At 38.2% G+C, this 22,079-nt stretch overlaps 1 protein-coding gene across 1 annotated transcript in view; it reads right to left on the reverse strand.

Annotated features, from left to right (window-relative positions):
- Positions 1-45: 45 nt before the first annotated feature.
- The window catches only part of sv2a (synaptic vesicle glycoprotein 2A), a 50,750-nt gene continuing 28,716 nt past the window's right edge, over positions 46-22,079 (reverse strand). The window contains exons 3-13 of the mRNA XM_079640106.1: positions 18,396-18,576; positions 17,455-17,606; positions 15,085-15,218; positions 14,499-14,588; positions 13,757-13,864; positions 13,299-13,387; positions 12,110-12,274; positions 11,577-11,710; positions 5,747-5,953; positions 4,994-5,153; positions 46-3,885 (exon numbers count right to left, since the gene is read on the reverse strand). Of these exons, the coding sequence (XP_079496232.1) occupies positions 3,702-3,885; positions 4,994-5,153; positions 5,747-5,953; positions 11,577-11,710; positions 12,110-12,274; positions 13,299-13,387; positions 13,757-13,864; positions 14,499-14,588; positions 15,085-15,218; positions 17,455-17,606; positions 18,396-18,576 (1,604 nt within the window). The 3' untranslated portion in view covers positions 46-3,701. The remainder of the gene's footprint in view (positions 3,886-4,993; positions 5,154-5,746; positions 5,954-11,576; positions 11,711-12,109; positions 12,275-13,298; positions 13,388-13,756; positions 13,865-14,498; positions 14,589-15,084; positions 15,219-17,454; positions 17,607-18,395; positions 18,577-22,079) is intronic.

Here is a 22,079-nt window from a genome sequence, read left to right on the forward strand (position 1 = left end):
CTATTATAATCGTAAAAAAACAGACATAAAGGCTTGACAAAGATGGACTTTTTATACTTTTTGTTTATTTCATGGTTCTTTGTAATCCATTGTGATTCCAAAGGGTCAGTTGCACAGCACAGTGCAAACCCAATCAAAAATCAACAATGATAAAATATAAGAAAAATCTCACACACCTTTAAACAGAACTGATGTTGTCATATTTAGGCTAACTATGTTTCATAACCGGTATTTAACATTGATGTATTTACTTATATTTCATTCTCATTTACAAAATACACAAAACCAAAGACAACATACATCATTGTTCATTTACACTTCTTTTTTATAACTTTTTTTTGTATATTCATGGTTTCACAAACAGTCTCTATTACAAACAATCAACTATAGATTCTACAGCACAGTACAATGACAAAGGTGATAAATTCTTTGTTACATTTAATTAATGGCATTGCAATCTTATTGAAAAAAAGCCTCAATAATTAGGGTTGTTTTAGAGAGTACACAAGGTGGTTAGCTGTTAAGTCCTGTGTCATTATTAAGCCAACACACAGCATTTTAGTGGACAAGGCCAGCATATAGTAGTGTTCTCTAATTCCCAATAGCTTCAAAGAAGAGAATAAGAGACAAATACCCAAACACTTATTGCTTTGTTAACTTTTTGCACTCACGACTGACTGTTGCACAGGCAATTATACAAAAAACCCTGTAACATAAGCTAAGATATGTATCTACGAGAGACACTTTTAACTTGGACGGAGCCTGAACTGAGTCACTGAGAAAGGTTAGCGCTTAAACAGCATCCAATGTTGAACAAATACAGTTATCTTGACATTGTTGCTGTTAAATTGTAGGGATGATACAGGAAAACATACAGAGAATAGGACTTCTGACTTTTATAATTTACAGTTAATGTGCGTTTATATACTATCAATGTGCTTTTAGGAGGGAATTTGGGCAAATGTTCTTACTTTTTTGCCATCCTGGCTTCTGTAGCCATCATTTTTGCACTGCAGACCACCTACCATAAGTCAAGTAATATATATATATTTTTATATTTTACCGCAGAATATTTCCAGGGGTCAAAATGTTTGAAGAGCAATCTTATTAGTTACATTATAAGTATTTTTTATATACATATATTTATATCTATAACAGAGAGTAGATGGTATAATGTGTAAACTCAGGCCATAGAAAATATTTGGCAATAATTAATGAGAGGTGATACTCATGGCACACTCATGGATAATGATTTCAAATGTGAAGTTAGATCAGTGTGAGAATAAGGGAGTGAAATGTAAGGGGCATGTCGTCACTTCATGTTCACAACTGCACTCATGTTCACAATCTTATCATTTGGTATGTTTTGGTTGTTGTGCTCTTGCTAAACGCTAACCTTATTCTTCATTAAATCTCTAGCAAGGCTGCATTAGATTGTTTCTTAAAGATCTTGAGGCATTTACAATTGTGCATGTACGACAATGTACATTTAGTGCAATGGGTTATCTATTTATTTAACTGTCTTGCGTCTACGTATGGCTGCTATCCTACAAAATGGCAGTTTGGACGAAAACGTTGTTGTTGTTGTTAATCTGATGTGTTAATGATTGTTTTTTGTTATACCATGCAATTGTGAACATATCATCCGTGCTTTTTGTAAATCAGGGGAATGTGGCAATTGTCGCCAACACTTTGTGCTGTTATCAATGTGGGATATATGACAATAAGCCCTTGGCAGTGAGTTCCCTACGGTGAATCTCATGTTATATCAAGCTACATCTGTATAATAAAGCACAAGTAAACACAGGGTCCCAGTGCACTCCAAATCCATACCCTCAGTAGCCCACAACTAGTGTTCACCTGCAGTTAATAGTCACTATTTAACATGTTGTGTGCCCCAAGGAACTCCCCAATTAGGGACTTTTAAAACACAACAATTCTGCTGCATGTCACCTTTCTTTTTTTTTTATTTTGGAGCAGTATTTTACAACAATTTAAATATTTTCTTTCAGCCTGTCTTATTAAAAAACAGGTTAGGTCCAGCATGTTATCACACCATGATCAGTTATCTTTATAAGACAGCTACCCCACAACACTTTACAAATCAGAATAGTGTTTGTGATACATGAAATGGTAAATGACATAAAAAATTAAATAAAATCTCAATATTGCACAGAGGTTCAATATTGCACTAAAAAGTACACTCACATTTATATAAACATTCAGTTCACACAAACAATTAGATTATAGTTCCCCTGTCGGTTCCCACACACCTGCACTGAAACCATCATAAACTAAGCCGTGATTTTTCTCCCTTGACATCACCTGTATTTTTTCCCACGTTTGTGTTTGATTTAACGCAATAAATAAATATTTTATTTTTAAGAACTTCCTATTTAGTGATCTCTGGAAAGAGTTTGATAAGGTAACCTAGAAACCTTCATATTACTGCTACCAACAGCAGAATCAAATCTCAGTGTTGTCTTTAGAAATAAAAAATATTACTGTGACTTAAACCGGACTAACCAGTGAGCAAAATCAACTTGTCCCTAATGCTGTTTACATGATGTACTCTCAATTTTCATAAATGTGCATACATACTTTGTGACATGCATAACACCCTCAAAACATAGGCCTATATTATAAGACACAAACATAATGTAAGCCTGGGAGGAGAGGTACTCAAAAGGCATTTCTTACAAAGGGATATAGGACAGTGTGATTGAAAAGTGGTGATTGAATGTGAGATTCTGAACATTTTCATCAAGTCAAGAAAATGTTATGGACTTTCACGCTGGGAAATGGTTGTGCTTTAAATGTACACTTTGACAAACAGCGTAATATGTGATGAAATCATGACTGCACACCATTTTAACCTGGTATGGAAAACATATCCATTAACTGATTTAATTGATCTCATGGTTGTTTGAAGGTGATAAGAAACAATGTCTTAAAGGGAAATAAGGGGCTTGATTTTTCTCTTTGTCACATTCTGACAACAAAAACCAACCTGGAATGTTCTATAATCTATAAAATGGCAGTAAGTCCATACACCAACACAAAAAACCTCTACTAGAGATAAAAAAATGAGGACAGGTTTTAGTTTTTAGAGCAAGCCAAGCGCTGTGTCCTGGTTTTAACCCGCAAAGTAAAAAATGCTTTAAATCAAGGCATTTTTGATGTCCAACAACGGCAAAGTACTCAAGACTTGACAGGTGAGTTGAATGGAGGTGACTACAGAGAACTCTGTAACAATGGCTAGTGGTCAGTCTATTTTCATGGCTCATTATCAAGAACCCCCATCCCCTGACCTCCAACCCCAGGTGTGAGTACTGTACTAGTATTTGGGGGGGGGGGGGGGTATATCTAAATAAAATATAATAATCCAGGGGAAATAAATGTCATGCTCTCACTGAACAAGTTAATATTACTTTTGCCTTGGCACCAATTATGAGCAATGTTGTCTCAACATTTATTGGACCAGTCTACTGATTCGTCACATCTTCACTATCAAATAAAACCAAGTCCTAAATATTTACAGCAGATCTGCATCGCTCTTTTGCATTGTGTTATGTGTACAAACTTTACTCCATCATTTGGAGGGAGGGGTTAGAGAGGAGGATTTAGAGGGCTCTTGAGCTGTTCATTCACAGTGTTGTGAAAACTCATCTGCCCTCCCGTGGGAAAGTTGAAGCGCCACACTATTGCAGCACCTGACCCCGCGTCTCCGGTAGTTTGAGGGCCAGAAAACTTCCCGCCGCCAGCGCCCCCGAGGCAAAGATGATGGGCACCGCCTTGGTGATACCAACGAATGAAGTAAAGATGCTTATCCCTAAAATAGCCGCTAATTTACAGAGGGCGTTGAGGAAGCCAAACGCTGTACATCTGAGAAGAGAAAGAGGGCAGAAAAGCAGAACAGTCAGGTTACAGTCTGTTGTTTAATAATATAATAAAGTTTAATGTTTGCAGAGTGTTGAATATATCGATCATTGATTTAATCTTGCGCTATAAGGAGATGAAAACATTTTTGACATCCTCCTCTGTCGAGCTGTAACTTCAGCGAGCTAAAGTGATGCAAGCTTCCTTCTGCAAGGTATTACTGTTGGTGGGTGCAGTTTGGTAGAAGAAAAAGAGTTCCTACATCAAGCTTCTCATAACAAGGTCTGTGAAATATATTAAGTAATCAGCTGATGATTTCTGTTAAGAGACATCGCATTTTAATGGCGTTTTGGGGCACCACAACTAGTTTGTATATATTATAGAGAAGCCAAACATCTATACAACCAATATATATATATATATCTCTAACAGCCTGCAACCAAAACAATCTTGATTGATAAATAGCACAAAAGGTAAGAGACGTATTCTGAATTTGTACTGAATCTTCCCTTCAACAAGATAAAATACATCCAAAGGAAAAAGCAGGGAAATGATGGATAAATTGGAAGATGTATCTCTACTCTGTATGCCAAACAGAGAAATTAACAGCTTGAGTCTAAATCTAACAGTGTTTAAGAGTGTTATCTGCATTTACACTACATTAGTAGTAGTAGCCGTACATCATACGGCTGTATGGACTGTATGGACTGTATATAACCACAAGGTGGAGCTACATCTTCTAAAATAAAAACTCAAAAGCTGTTCCCACCTCTTACAGATGGGCATCACAAAACGACATGTTATTGTATTGGAAAAATGCTTCAATTATGTTCCATAACACTATTCACATGTTATCTTATACATTATGTTGCATCATGGTTGCATTGCACTAAGAACACATCATACTAAAGCCATTATTAGGTGGCAACAAGGCAGCAAAGTGCTTCACATCACATGCCCCGCCAATGAATTCACCCCACAATGTCATCTATCCCTTCAAGCCAACCAATCATTGCAGGGCAACTCGTCTGACATCAATAGCCACGTCATTCAGCACCGCTGACTTTGTCTTTGTGGTGTCAATGAGATTTCAGGGCCTGCCTAAATTGCCTACCTCTTGTCAGAGGGGTAGAGTTCGACAGTCAGCACATCCAGCGCGTTCCAGGAAGCGATGCTGATTCCTCCGAACAAGCAGAGCAGAGCAATCATGGCTGATTCGCTGTTGCCAAAGGACAGGAAGAAACAGCTGATGCAAGAGATCACACTGGAGCCCGCTGAAGGTAGACAAAGGGAGAAAGCGAAAGGTGGAGGAGTGTATTAATAAAAACTGAGGGAAATCCTGCTTTGCCTATTAACTGAACAATTGGAAAAGCAGTTTTTTTTAAGATTTAAAGAATGATGTTGGGACTTGGATCCTATTTTCTTGATCGATGACTAAGAGTATCTTTTAAAAATGATTCCTCATAAATGAAATCATCTGCGAAAGGCCTTAATTCAGATCCTGTTGGAATTTATGGTAAATGCTTTCAACTGTATCTTTATTTGTTTATTTTTTGTGTTTAACTATTTTTATACTTCACTGTAGCCTATTTCTCGTTTGAATGTTTTTATCTACTACATAGCATGTTTAGCATCCTGTATTTTAACTTGTATTCATCATCCATTGTAGCTTTTATCTAAGTATAAACCAGTGTACTGCAATTGTATATGTTTTTGGATTCTTCAAGTATTGCTCAAGAAGTCAAGCTAGCACACGGTGAGTCCTTGTAGGTAATTGATACACAAAAAGTGATTCCTCTAGCTCTCATTCTTCTCTTCTTGAATACACAAGGTGCTGCTGAGTAATGTGGCCAGGCGATCATATTACCTAGCATCCTCAGCCGTCCGATCTTGTCCATGAGCAGCGCGGAGACGATGTTGCCTGGCAACACAGCCAAGGTGCCCAGGAAACTGACGAAGTAGACCATGTAGGCATTGTTCTCGTCGCTCACGTCACTGAGCAGGCAGCCCTCTTTGTTGTGCAGGAAAGTGCTGTTGATGAGCTTGCTGTTGACCAACCTATATTTGAAGAGATCTGAGGAGAAAGAAGGTGGAGGGGATAAGGAGGGGACAGAAACGGAGCAGAGAAGGGGGACGAAAAGGTTAACGTGTTGATAGGATGGGAGGATAAAGATACCCGTGATTAATCTTCTATTATGTAGGACATTTTAAATCCCTACAGGTCAAAGGTTTAAATGTGAAACACCTGCAGGAAGTAAAGTTAGTCCCATTTATGTCGAAAGTCTAATAGGCACTATAATAAAGAAATATTCCATAACATTTGTTTTGATTTGTTTAAAGTCTTGACATGTTGAATAGCAGATATCTAAAAGAACACCTTTGCCATTTTGAGATCACATGAGAAATCACATTTCAGCGTAAGGATACCTATCTTTAATATTCACCTGCTATGAGTTCCTATTTAATAAATACTTGATTGCACTGTACATGTCCTTATCATTTAAGTTTTCAGGCATGAGGGACTACTGTTTCTTTCCTAATTTATAATGGAAGATGAGACAAAATTGGAGGCCCATGTACCCAGAGACTACATAATGTATAATAATAACTAACTGATTTTGAAAATGTATTTAGACTTGTGTTTGAATGAGCCAAGAGACCACTTTCCCTCAAGTGAATTTCAGGAACAAATTATATTTAAAACCTTTTTACATCATAATCACAATGGCGTGAATACCAGTGGATCAAAAATAACGGGAAAGGAAAAGAAGAGAGATATATTATTTTAACAAACTTTTATTTAAAACTGTTTTTTTTGCACAATTACCCTTTTCTGTAAAGAGAAAATGAGTGGCGGAAATGTTGTGCTGTCGTTTCATTACAATTGCAACGTTGTGTGCCATAAATAAACTCTGAAAAAGGAAATGTTTACAAGTGTAAATATATTGTTTAAAGTGAGTGATGAAATAACTACTAAATGAAATAACTTATTGGGTTATTATTATTTTTTACATGATTCAATATGCGGGATAAAACCGAAGAACCCGGAAAAAACCCTCACTACAATGTTTTATGCCACCATCATTTGCGGAAATACATTATTTAATGTCTATCAGGAAATAATGACTACTACCAATTGTTCAGCACATAGTGGCATTTAAAACAGTGGCAGGCCTGAAAGAAGTTTCTATTCAAACCATGGATATAAAGCTTCCATTTCTACTTGGACCCTGTCTAAGAAAGCTTCAATAATTTCTTGTACTCTGGAAAAAACGGCTGCAATTCTTGAACAGGCTCTGTTAGAAATTGACATTTTTGCAATTCTTGCTTGTGCCATTGACAAAAAAGGGGCAATTCTTGTGTGTACCATGGACAAAAATTGATAAATTCTTTCTTGGGCTATGTTGAAATGAGTTGACAACACTGCTCCAGCCTGAACAAGAACAGGTGCAGTTTCTTCAGTGACCATGGAAGAGAAATCCACAATTGTTGTTTGCGCCATGGAAAAAGAACTAGCAATTCCTGCTTGTGCCCTGGAGGAGAACTCAACAAGTCTTGCCTGGGTGAAAATGACAACATTAGCAGCTCTTGTTTGTGCCAGGGACACAACAGCAACTTTGGTGATAAGATAAGCAGCTGCAACTCTGGCTTTGGCTAAAGAAAGTACTGTTTCCATTTCTTTTGACTCTCTGCTAACAGGCTGTGATGGCTCTGGGTCAAGAGTTTCAATATTGTCCCTGTCGGTTTCATTTCTTGAGGAAGAATCGCACAGAGAAAGAGACAAGAAGAGAGCAATACGAGGAAGCTTAAGCCCCTCACTCTCTGTTTGCTGTAGTTTCTCTTGATGAGTTTCCTTTCTTAAACAGTCCAGACCAGTAGGCTGACTGGCAGCATCCTGAAACCTCAACCTGAGATTTCTGTAGCTTCTGATCCCAAAGTCTGTTTGGGCTAGTGGTTTTAAACATTTGTCTATCGGTGATTCATGGATCACAGGCTCTGCTGGGTGTACAGTGATAGGTGAACTGGGGAAATAAAGTCTCAGACCAGACCTGAACAGACTACCAGCAGCTTTGGTGGCCCAAGGAGCCACAAGTAAGCCCACATGTAAGACCGGCATTTTGGTGGATGAAGGCAGTTAAATGGAGTTGAGTTAAGTCTTGTAAAATGTAACAAGTGTCTTCTCTATACTCCGCACAAAAAATGGAAGAGAAGTTGAGCCACGTGTGTCCTGTCAGCTACAGCAACTGGTACTGAGATAAGGTCTAAACGTTAGACTCTAAATACTTGGTGTTCCAGCCACAACAAAGGCAATACGACGTTGGTGGGCGTGACGTCATAAGCGTTCCAAGATCACGTGATAGGTAGATTTCACGTTACGTAATTTGCGTCAGGTTGAATTTTTTTTTTTTTTACAGATATGTAGCGATGTGTTCAAAATCAAGAGGTCAAATGTAATGACATAACCTAGTATTAGCTTGAAAACATGTATGAATAACCATACAGTATATCACCATAGTTTAACTAACTTTTTTCATCAGTTTTTTTAACAGTTTTATCCGCAATACTTCGAAGTTGTTTTGGGTTTTTCTTATGCAAACGCCTCCCGCCAATGATCAGCACCATGGACAGAGCGCCAGGAGATTGAATTTAATTTTTCCAGTTTCACCTAAACCGCACAGTACATACTACGAAGACAATCTACAAATGTATTTTGTATGCATTAGATAACACAAGTGTGTGAGTGCAAGTAACCTATTTGATGCACATACGTTTTAAGCTTACTCGTTTTCGATCTCACCTCTAACGTTGGATTTTGAAATGCGTTTTTTCCACGTTTTATCCTGCAACGTTAGAGGTGAAACTGTGAACATACTAAATAGTTTTCCCGTTTAAATTCCGCCCGGATTGTCTCCCTTTCAGTCCCACTAATTAGACCTTTTTCAGAGTAAACTTTACGCACCGAAGCGGCCCCCTTTTACGCGAGTGGCTTCATTGTGCAGGCATCGAGGTAAACATAAATTACAATCCTCCACTTCGCGATCTAATAAACCAAGTCTTTTAAAACGTAAAACACAGCAAGCAATGTAATCATTATTATTCCTGTGGATTGAGTGTTCATTTCGTGCAAATCCTGAATTTCTTGTGACAATAAAACGTTCCGCAAAACAATTTCCTGTTTCCTATTTATTTCCTTTAAGACACTCACAATGCTAAATGTAATGAGTCTTTTTTTAAACAATGGCAAAACAACATGACTATGCCTTTAAAATGAAAATAAAAACAAATCTCTAAATGTACCATTCTATGCAGCCAAATGTGTTTGTCAAATGTATTGTTAAAACATAAAGACAAGGGAACATCACAAACAAATCAGAGAGATGTTTAATGCAAAGAAGTAGGGGAGATGGACTAAGAGAAACTGAAAATGGTCCAGCTTTATTTGGAACAATGTATATGCTCACTGCTTTTGACTAGAGAGGTTTATCCTTAAAACATTACAATATACTTAGACTGCCTAAAGCTCTTTACTGCTAGCTGTATATTCTGTACATCTGGTATTCCTTCTCTGTTGCTCTTCTAGTTTTTTCCTGTAAACGGGTTTGTGTGTGGAAAGTGTCAAAGGAAAAAAGGTCTCATACACATTTTAAAACCCTCTTTATAGCCAATTTAATTAACTTGACTTGAATAACTTGAGAAATGGTCTCTTTTGGTTTGCAGAGAAGTGACTAAGTGAACATTTGGACTAATCAAATGCAGTAATCTTACATATACACTGTATTGTCTTTGAAGAATTGCCCTTTGAGCCTTTGCCTGAGTACCTACCGCAGCCATGATGTATCGTAACACCTATACAGCTGCAGACACCGTGTGGTTTGTTCCCATCATGCCGCAGTGTGACAATAAAAGGTACACATTGGCATCTTTCAGACAGCATTAAGTTCTGAACAGGGAGCCCAAAGAGCGATTGAGCATTAATAAGCAAACACGTTTCTAATTACTATTCTAGTGAGGAGCCCCTGGGTGGCATTGATAGCAGCTGTGAGTGATTGCTTGACGTGTGTTAAGATTTAAAACAACAATAAAAGACAGCACGGCCTGGCTGATATAGCTTGTGTTGTGGATCCAGAAGCTGAGTCTATGGCGGGCAGTGTCCTTTTTCTAAATTGTACAAAAGTCCAGTCCGTCCCCACTGGCTTTCTACATCTGACATCTTTTGCCGTCATTACAGTGGAGAGAAATCCATCTGACGGTTGGAGAAGAGAGACAGCTCTGCATTTTTAAAGCAAAAATAATGGTGGATTCGGCCTGGGTTGCTAGGAGACATAGCAGCTCTGCAATGCTGCGTTAAGGATAGTGCCAGTCAGCCAGTGGAGAGAAAAAAGAAAGTAATTGAGCCATTTTGACAAACAGTTGAAGCAGATTGTGCTGCTCTTTCACACATCAGGGGAAGGAAAGAGAAATACTGCATCTGCTAGAAGCAAATATTAAAAGATGTCCAATGCCATTGTATTTATAATAGCAAGACTATGTGAAATTGCAGTCAGTGGGGAAATAAGTAGAAATATGTATACATATATATGTTTACACATATTCAAAATGGACTTCGGTTTCAGCATTAAATCAGCAGGTATCAGTATCAAAATATATCAACAAAGTTATCATTTTTCAGATTGGCAGATTGTTTACTGTATTTTATTATGATTAAAATTAAGGCAGAGCCTATTTTAATATTTCAATAGGCATGTTAAATTAAAAAGGAATTGTATGCAGATAGAATAACAATATCTACCTCTGACATGTAGTTGAGTAGACATTGTGTAACAGGAAATCTAAATACTGAACTAAGGATCTCAATTCTATACTTGAGTTTGGTATTTTAGTACATTTACAGTACGTTGCTACTTTCCACCATGGTGCAGGTGACTATGTGCTTACTAGATGGATATAATAAACAAACATGAATACAAATACCTCCAATCTGTCTAGATAACAACAATGTGACACAATCCCTTCATGAGATTGCATTTGCAGCCAGCTACACACAAGAGTGAATTGTGGCAATAGCTTTACCTAAGAGAACGTTTTATAAGGAGATATTTAAAGCACTATAAATAGCAGAGAGAGAATCAGGGCAGAGAGGGAGCAGACATGATCAAATGCACAGTGTGTTTGTTAATGGTGTGTTCTGCCAGAGGTTTAATGCACAGCTTTCACCACATTTAGATCTTTAAAGCTGAGTTTATTCGCTTTTTCTAATTCATGTCAAAGAAGCAAAACAACTATCATAAATAAGGTGATCATAAATGATTAGGCCTTCATCCTCCTCAAGTCAATATTCAAGGTTATGCCCATAATGAAAATTCACCACGATCAACTTATTGATTTTATTTGATTAAATTGTGATGACTCTCTTCGGACTGGATTCCAAACTTCGTCACCTCTCCCTTCGGGCAGACGGTCTTCTGTCTTCCTCTCTTTGTTTGTTCAAAGTTGTTCTCTTTTCCTGTATTGCATTACATCCACACAGCACATCTTCCACTCATTTGTGCATCAGATAGGATTCCATTTATGTCAAAAATGTACTTTAGAGAACGTTTCACACAATTGTTCATCCTTTGTTGGATAAAAAATACATTTTTAGATGCACCTTCACTTGCTCAAGCTGTTTAGTGATTACTGGTGTGAGTGTATCTTACCTGTGTTGTAGAAGAGGGTGGCGATGAAGGTGCAGTTCTTGAAGAAGGTGTTGCTGGAGGTGATGTCCTCAAAGTAACACTCCTCAAACAGCGAGTCTTCAAACACCATGGATCTCATTTTCAGGTTCATAAACCTGATGAGAATGGAGAAATTGAGGCAGACAGATAACAAGTAGATGGAGTGAGGAATGGAGGGAGACAAAAGAGAGAAGCAAAGACATTGACAAGAGTTCAGGTTGAAAAGGCAAGATAAAAGAAACCTTCAAAGAATTGTTAAAAAACGAACAAGAAATCAAAGCAATGCTCAGAATAAAACATTTAGCTGTAGCCTCATTCATATTATTATCTGGCTGGCTATCATCCACCTTATTACAAAGACTTTGTGAATAAATTCCTCAGACAAAAGTTGGAAATAATTCAAATGTAATATTATTGGAATAAACGGCACCTGACTATCATGTAACCTAATTCAAAATGAAATGTTTCCCTCATTCCACACTTCCAAAACAAACGAGATAATTTAGCGGACTCACTTGTCGTTGAAGTACTCTCCTTGGCGGTGGACCTGGTTTTCCAGGGTGAAGTTAAAGGTGACATGTTCTATTTTCTCCTTGGCAAAAAACTTAGTGCGTGAGGCGTAATCCTGCTTCTGGAGGTACTTGATCATGTCGGGGAACCACACCGTGAGCCCGTAGTAGCTGCACAAGGGAGGGAGAGGGAGGAGGACAGAGAGAAAGAGAGAGCACTGCTGTCAGAAAAAAACAACCTTAAAAAGGGCTTTGGAATAAGATGAGGCCTCTATTGTTACAGCATGCATGAATGTTCCCAGGAAAAGGATATACTTCATTTGTAACTTTTATTGTTTAATAAATACTTTTTTTTTTACCGAAACTTGTAAATGTGTAAGATTTGATTTGCAATGCAGGATTTTTACAATGTGGTATTCCAATAATACAGGACATACAAACTTAATCCATAGTACATTTACATTTTGTTTTTGGGTTTGTCTGTTGTTTAATTATTTGTATTCTGACCTATTAGGAGAGAAACTCTTGTGTATTAGCCGTATTGTACGGTTAACATGTCATGGAGGTAATGTTGGACAAATTAGCACTTCTTGTTTCGCCAACACAAAACAACGATAGTACTAAAGCAGCAAATACATAAATAAATGTCACTTGGTAGTGTGAACCATAGATATATATAAACACTAGATGGCTCAAGGGGGAGTCGCCAGCGTAGCTCAACGGCGGCCATCTTGCCACAGTCAACAACTACTGCTACAGCTGTTGTAAGGTGAGTGATCTGCACAAAAATACTCTTAACTTGCTGAAATCTTGACTGATTTAGAAACGGTTTGGTTTATTGTAAACGTTATTAGCATGGCTATGATACAGGAGACAACAAGTTCATGATTATAATTATAAGTATGCAGTATCATAACTACATCTTTGATGTTTATAACAAACCAAACCGTTTGAAAATTGGTTGAAAATTGAGCAATCTACGGTTATTTCAATAGTGCACCATAGACATAATGTTAGGAATGAGCGAGCTGCCTGTTGCAAGATGGCCGCCATGTGGCAACGTCGGTCTCCATTGGCCAGCAGCGCGGGTGAGTCATCTAGTGTTTATATATATCTATGGTGTGAACTGTACCATATATCTCAATAAGACCCGGACAAATCTGTCGGGGTGATCCGTTCTTTAACCTCATCTTACCTGAAGGACATAGAGAACCACACGGCCATCATCATGTAGGTGGTGCGGCGGTACTCGGGGGAGAAAACTGTCAGGAAGTTAGACCACACCTGAGAGAACACACACAAAGAAAGAGACACAGTGAGAACAAAAGAATAAGGCAGTAGTGATAAAAACGAGGCATACACCGGATGATACAGAAAACATTTGTTTCCCTATCACCTGCAAGAAATAAACCACATGTCCAAAAAATCATTTTCAAGGCTTAAAGCAAATAAAGCCTCTGCAGCACAAACTGAGAGATAAACACGTCCTGTTAATAAATACAAACTGTCCACAAAAACAAAAAGCTGAGCTGATTTTGTTTGTTCAAATGTGTTGTTTAAAACTGCTAAAAATAATCATACTAATCCTAATAGAGTATTTTACACTTGATATTGCTAAATAAGAAAACAATGGAATAAGAAACAAACTGTCACCTGATGGAAAAGTGAGGTGAGCTTAATCCTCCATTTCTGATGCCAGGCGGCACCGTCTCCCAGGGTTACCAGGTCATCCATCTGCTTCACCGTTTTGATGGTGGTCACCTGGAAGCAACAGCAAAACCTTTTTAATAATGTGGGATTTGTTGAGATTGTATGAATGTTTCTTGCAGTAAATGGAAAGATAGTCAGTCAGAGACCTATAGATGAACATGTCTTGCAGTCTGGTGTTATAAATACTTAATTGTCCTCAGCATGCATTATAAGATACGCAATGCCAAATCCTTAATTGTGGAATTTTTCAACACTGTTTGATTTTCATTTCTGTGCACTATATTTACAACAGATGGCAAACCTGCTCTCCCTTGTCACACTACCCCAACACAGAAAAAGGCTCCACTTAATAATGAGGCACCTGATCTGCCTAATGTCTCACCATGAAAACTATGTTTTATTAAACAGTGATTATAATTATGCTCATTCGAGTGGTAAGAAGACGTACTAAAGCATTTTCTCCCCGTATTTTCAGTTAAGCATTAATGTGAAATGTGCGGCTTGAAGCTTTAAGAGATTACAGTAGTTTAAAGAAAATCTGTTTTAAATTCTTTAATATGCTAATGTTATGCAACACAGAGCTGGAAACCTGCTGCAGTGTGCCTGCAGCCAGACACACGTGCACTGAGTGAACATGTTTTCTCCTGCATACAGACAAAAGTGTGAAGCATTGAGTGTGACTTACAGAGAAGACCCTCTCTGGGTATCCCTTGGCCTTCATGTTGGTGTCATGGACCTGCTTCAGAATCATCCACGCCTCGTCGTGTTTCCCATTCTGGAGGAGAGAAACAAAAAGAACATTAACATGTTAGTAATCCCTCATGTTGTCCTGAACCCCCCTGGAAATTAATGTTTAAAGGGGCCTTAATGTGCTTATTTTGAGGTTCATATTTGAATTTTGTGCCTCTACTGTGACATGTTTATATGCTTTAATGTCCAAAGATTGATACTAACTAACTTTATCTCTACTTCCCTTGTTTACTTTTTAGTGTGTCAATATTTCCAATAAACTGAACAGAGATAAAAACCTTCAGCATTAATTTACGCCTCTCACAGTGCTTTGCTGTTTAGCCTGCTCCAGCATGTATATATGCACATATTGATTTACTCAAAATATTCTGAAAAAGTGTGCAAGCAGCATTTTGCATCTTCCACTTTGCAAGTTTCCAGACGTTTGAGTTCTCAATATTGTTTGTGAATTCATTAAGGTCAAATGTATTCAAGTAAGCTGTTAAACAAAGACTGTGTGTGGTGGGGGCTGACAGGCGTACCTCCAAGAAGAAGCGGGGGCTCTCGGGCATGATGGTGAGGGCGGAGATAGCAGCCACGGCGGGGAAGGCACACACCAACACAAAGACTCGCCAGCTGTGGAACTGGTAGGCCGAGCCCATCTGGAAACTCCAGCCTAAAAGAGGGGATGAGAAACGGGAGGTGTGAGAGGAGAGTGAGAGAGGGGAGTGAGAGAGAGGAGCGAGAGAGGGGAGGTGTGAGAAGGAGGTGAGAGAGGCAGCTGCAAGACTTGAATTGAGTGCACAGGAAACTTCCTCTATTCATACTGTAATGGTCTGGGGCCTCATCTATAAACGGTGCGTACGCTCAAAAGATGGGGTACGCCAGTTTCTAAGCAATGTTTGCGATTTATAAAAAACAAACTTGGCGGGAAAACGTGCGGTCCTCCACGCAAACTCTAACCCATGCGTACGCACTAAGCAAGCACAAAAACGGGAAAGAGGAGAAACTGCGACACCGTTGGCAGAAGGAAGAATGGAGAGAAATATGTGGAAATAATACCATAAATAAAACGTTACCTTTCATTTATCGTATGTGAAGAATTCATTTTCAAACATTGATTAAAGCCAATCTTAAAATGATTAAACAAACGCCTGTTTGCGACTCCTCAGTGCACACAAAAACCTAACTTGGAGAAATAAATAAATACGGATGTTATTGAAAACCACCTCGTATATGTTGTCTTAATGTTACGACATGTATTCTCATAAATGATGCGGTATGCAGAAGGACAGAAGCCGTTTTGCATTTCTATAGGTTGTAAAGATACGAGCATGGTTTCATATACCATTATGTTTAATCATGTTTTATGCTGTTTGCTAAGACTTGATAAGTCACTCGTAAAACACAGGTGGTATGGAAACTAAGAACACCATATGTGGTAAATTGTAACACATTAGTTTTATTTCCTTTAACTGGTGGATATAGAGTTGCTGCGGCTGATCGACAGCTGGAACACAAACCACCAAATACAAAAATAAACATGAATTGACTCCATTCCGCAGGGGTCCCCCTTTCTTACAGTTTCTCATCATGGGGGGGGGGGGGTCTCCTGTCCCCGGCACAAACACACTGCCTGAGGAAGGTTATGTGTACTTTGTCATTAACTTTTTTCGGACCACTTATTTATTTATTTTGGTGACGAGTCGACCTCCATGCTGCTACTCTGGTTCAAACTGCATCCACCAAACAATGTGATTTATCTCCACCTCCCCAAAAGAACCAAAATCTGACACGGTGTGAGATGTCTTTGTTAGCGGTTCTGTCGTCATTTCCTGCTATCTTCTCCATGCAGTCAGTCAAAATGAATATTAATACGGGGCGTTTCTTTGACTATTTATAGGCAAATATGGGCGTTACGTGAAGCCTGCAAAAGCTGCGCCACATTTCGAGTTGATTGTGATTTATAGAAGGAAACCGGTGTAGGACGTGCCGCACGGAAGTCCTACTGTACGCCGATACGTAGTGTTTTATGAATTTATTTGCTTTGTCCTACGTAAGCAACCTTCCCACGTGAATCCTACGCAAGGCTTTATAAATGAGGCCCCCTGGTCTGTATATTTCCTTAAACTGCAGCAATTAGTTTTCAGGTTTGCTCCAGTATGGTTTGGTAAGTTGCTCTCCTCTTCTCTTAATTTTACATTTACAATATTTACATTTTGTCTGCAATCTGACTGACTTGTTTTTTACAATCAGCAATTGTAATAAGAGAAATAACTCAAAATTCTGGACAGGTGCTCGAAGTTATTAAAATGTTGAATGTGCGAAGCATTAACCACCATTGTTGTAATTGCAGTCAACCTTCGTTGAGGAGAGAGACAAATTCCCTTTAGACGTATCCTCTTCTTAAAAAAAACCTGGTACATGCAGGTACGTAAAATAATACAAATCAGTGTTTCTCCGAGGCATTTCTGACGACAACAATCGTGGCAGAGTGCCGGCAAGCTTGCTTTCTTCAACGCTGACACATTTTGGGGAATATTACATTTTTCTTGAAACTACTGATTTCTCTAAGTTTGATAACTGTTGGAAACATTTGGGAAAAAATAGACAACTGAACCAAATACATAACATACTATAGGCTTAGTCCTTTTGGGATATTATAATTTGGTAATGTTACATATTAAACCTTTAAGTCGATTTTCCATTTGCTTTTTCAAGAACAAGTAATTCAAAGTAGAGTAGGCTACTTATGTTAGTGTATTCAGTTATTTTCAAAAGTCTCTAATGTAAATGGCATTTCCACAGATAAGAGTTAAAATGTCTGTTTATCTAACTGACACATTTGCTAACAGGCAGACATATTGCCTTGGATCTTGATTCCCGGCCTGTGATTGGTCTGTTTCTCTCACCGTAGTGTGGGATGATGGCCCAGGCCATGGCGGAAGCGTAGATCCCCCCGATCATCCAGAACATGCAGAGCCAGCTCAGATGCTCTCCTCGCTTCTCCTGGGCCAGGAACTCGGAGTAATAGGAAAACACGATGGGGATGGAGCCGCCAATACTGTGGAGCCAAGAGAGAAGCAGGAATTAAAAAGGGAAAGAAAACTAAAAGAAGAGCAAGATAAGGGATCCATAGGGAGGATAAGAAAATAATAGGTGAGATAAGAGAGCGGAGAAACACCGGAGAAGAAAGAAAACGAAAAAGACAATCTTTCTTACCATGGTGAATATGGAAAGAATATAAATTAGTTTGGCTATGAAAAAAGAGTGAAATCAAAAACAAATTAAGGAGGAAGGATGAAAAGGAAGTACATTTAACACAACAAATAGAAAAGACTGGGTTTTTTTTAGATAATAGGGGGACAATTTATCAGCCTTGTAGTTGAATATGAATTAAGATTAAGTCTTAAAAATGACCAATAATGGATGACTCCAATCAAAAGCACCAATTTTAGCCACTATAGTCAGAAGGGAAATGATAGCAATAATCAGACCCAGAGTTCTGCAATCAAACAGGGGCAGAGATTTGTTTTACCATGACTTTTTGAAAGAGGGAAATGTTCTGTCCAAATGGCAGAAACACCCATAATCACCATGTTGTAGTGGGAGCAATAGCCAAACTCTGAAAGTTGACCACAAATAGGATGTTTTTGCCTATAGTGTCTTTCTTTATCAAAGTTGCCAAACTGCACACAACCAAGACTGATGGAGGATTTCCTTAAACCCCAATATATGTTTTGAATTTTGTATCTCTCCTATGACATATGGCATTGCCCGCTTGTCAAATCAGCTGACGTGCCACAGTGGTGGTGGTCTCTCTTCTTCCTGTGTGACCCATCTGTCTTCTTACCCCACACCGGAGGCCAGGCGGCAGAAGAGGAAGGAGACGTAGCCCTGCATGAAGGACGAGAAGAAGGCAAACACGCTGTTGATGGAGAGGGAGATGAGCAGCGTCTGCCGCCGGCCTATCCGATCAGCCAGGCCCCCCCACACGAAGGCCCCGACCATCATCCCCAGGTACACGATCAGACCTGGAGACAGCAAGAGGGAGAGAAAGAAAATGGGAAGAGATGGTGGATATGGATAGGGGGGTAATGGCAGGGGGGTGATGAGACAAGATAATGAGGAAGTGAAGAGACAAAGGGCATGATAATGAGTTATTATTCATCAGAAAACTCTTTTTTGGAAGCCTAATTGGACTACTGATTTTGAGAAGAGCACACAACAGAGAGAAGTGCACCATAATCACCTGTACCATATACAGTAGAGGCAAGGCAGGATTATTTACATAAAATATAACCAATCAAAATAATACCAACCTTTATTTTATACCATTTGTCTTAAAAAAAACAAAAGGGGATGTTTAAACGTAAGTGAACAAAGAACAAATACATAAATGAAACTAGATGGGATCATACTGTACACAATTCCGCTCATACTAGAGAGCTTCAAATTCTAAAAATGTAAAGATATTTTCAAAAATACCGTCAAGTCAAGAAGTTTAAAATGGTATGTCTCTTTGATCAGGTTAGGAGTCAGAAGCGAGCATTTAGTATGACTTGAAGACGTTTTCAACCAAGTCTTGTGATATGAGGTGCTGACATGACTCACATCCCAAACGCTTATCCAGGCCAGCCTCTCTCTGTCTGTCACACACACACACACACACACACCCTTATTGACATCCTGTCAACAGCCTCCACGCTCCCTGAGCCTGCATTGACACGAGTTATGGGGCAGATGCCGCAGAATGACAACAAGGACAGGGGCGTTGTTTAGTGCCTGGCCTTGACATCTGCGTTCAAAATGTCACTCCTAGTTTTAATATGTAAAAAGCTTGGAATATATGCTTTAGTATCCTTTATTAAATAGGGCAATCAAACAACGCAGCACACAGGCATGTACAGTATGTCCACTGAGCCCTATTTCCAATACTCCATTCTGAATGGGCAATCAACCAGGTAAGGGAAATGTAGTCGATTGTGTTGATTTTTGGATCCATTTAACATCTTGCACCAATAAAATGCTACTACCTCATTACTGCAGGCATTCAATTGGCAATTGACAAGGTCCATTTGTTCCAGAGCTTTTAACCTTCTCATCTGATTTGAGATTGTTTTTTTAACTCTTGTTTTAAAAAGGTCTACAATTAACGGAGGAGCTTAATTTTGAATACATTTACATGGATGAGAAGTACAAAGGACTTTATCAAGGAAACCAAAAGTGAACATCTGTCAGCTTAATAACATAAAAACATACCAAGCTATGTCTTTGAAACTTGTTTTTACAAAATGTGATGCATTTGTTACCTTTCCTTGACATTATCAAGTAGTTTTGTATGAGATTCGTTTTGTATCATAAAGATAAAGCAACACTTTCTCAGAATAAAGCAAAACTATGAGTTTAAAAGAAAAAAAACTGAGTCAAGCAAAATAAAATAAATTTCCAAAAATAAAACTATAAGTTGCAAACAAATCATTTGTGTAATCATGTAAACTATAAGTATTTTTTCTTTGTTTTAACATAGGTTTTTGTTTGCAGTTTTTGTTTCTTCTTTCTCAATGATCAGATTTTTGCTCTCACTGAAACTTTCTCGTTTGTGCTCCTTGACTTTTTGTTTGAGATTCTGACAAAAACCTCCCAGGTAGGCGGGACTTTCAGGGGTGCGTCCCCATTGGCTACTCAGTTTTTGAGTGACAGCCCAGTCCTCCAGCGATTGTACACCGCAGGCAGCTGCGGTGCGGTAGCTGATCGTGGATAGAACACCTCCAGAAGAACCAGCATTTCAATTATTATAATACTACAAGTGAAAATATATGTAAGTATTGATCATTTGTGCTGTACTATACGGTCTGTTTCTTTATTGTGTTAAGTGAGAAGTAAAGCTGTGCTATGAAAGTTAGCTTTTGCTACCTTTAGATCCATAACAATGCAAGCTAAGTAGCCTAACAGTTAGCTACATAGCTAGCAGTGAGTGAGCGTTCAGACACCGGCGCACACACTCAAACGGACTCGTGTGCCTGACTCTACCAACAGGCTTTCATGATTCTGTTTAGATATGCAAGTATAAGCCATGATAGCTTATTTTATTAACACGCTCATTTGATATGAAAATAAATGGAGGCTGAGTTAACTTTGTATGAAAACCTACCATCCATGACTGCCCCTGAGCTGTGTTTTATTTGTTAACTTCATATTTTTAATTTCCTTAATGAAAAATTAAGGAAATTAATGGGGGGGCATGAAGAAAGACCTGCACCACATTATTATTATCCACCTTTTTGTTCATTGTCCTTTTATTTAAAACATTCTTTGAGACTTCATCTTCTGGTTCACATTTCAATAAATGTAATTTGTATAATCACTCTTTTGTCTTTATTCTACATGAAAATGTTAGAGATTCCATTCAAATCTGTTGATTATTCATATCTTCCTCAGGAGAATTTGTTGAATTTGTAATGCTAAATGTATATCATTTTCTCACAGGATATAGAATGAGACAACGCAGTTTGTATCCATTGTGTATGAATGCTTTAGCTCTTCAGACCAACATAGTAAGATTTGAGCATGTTCCTAATTGTGTTGGTATGCAACCTAGGTCTGCTCTGTTTAATAAAGCAAATCTGCCACTTTTATATTGTAGAATTTGTTAAATTAAAGCAGTTTTTAATTGTTTGTCCTAAACATAGCAATATATGCTTTTGAAATGTAACATGTCTTTGAAAAAATAATAGTATACAGTTTATATTGTGTATCACCTTTAGCTTGAAAATACATAGGTGTGTTTTTTTAATCTTTTAAATAAATAGACAGACAGACACTTTATCAATCCCAAATTGGGAAATTATTTAACAGCAGCAGCAGCAATGTGTTCAGGTATTAAAATATTTAAAGTTGGAATAAAGTATAAACTACACAACGGTATAATGCACAGCAATCCATAAGATAAGTCCGATATTTTCATGAAAACTCCCCAAGAGACACCAACACTAACGTGGCCGAGTGGACTCCTGAGTTGCTGCATGAGTTGCATTGTATGATCTGTGGTGTAGTGGGCTGTCACTCAAAAACTGAGTAGCCAATGGGGACGCACCCCTGAAAGTCCCGCCTACCTGGGAGGTTTGTGTCAAAATCGAAAACAAAAAATGAGGGAGCGCAAAAGAGAAAGCTGCAGCGAGAGCAAAAGTCTGATCATTGAGAAAGAAGTAACGAACTGCAAACAAAAACCTATGTTAAAACAAAGAAAAAAACTTATAGTTTACATGATTACACAAATGATTGTTTGCAACTTATAGTTTTATTTTTGAAATTTATTTTATTTTGCTTGACTCCGTTTTTTTTCTTTTAAACTCATAGTTTTGCTTTATTCTGAGAAAGTGTTGCTTTATCTTTAGGATACAAAACTAATCCCATAATTGTGTGGCCTTTCTTTTATTAAAAAGGGTTTAAAATGTTGCAAAACATTTCATTGCAACTGTAATCTCAGTAACAAAAAGTGTTTGTATGGTGGTTAGAGGCTCATTGTTATGTGATT

This window comes from Notothenia rossii, assembly GCF_949606895.1.
Source record: "Notothenia rossii genome assembly, chromosome: 7".
Taxonomy (NCBI): Eukaryota; Metazoa; Chordata; class Actinopteri; order Perciformes; family Nototheniidae; genus Notothenia; species Notothenia rossii.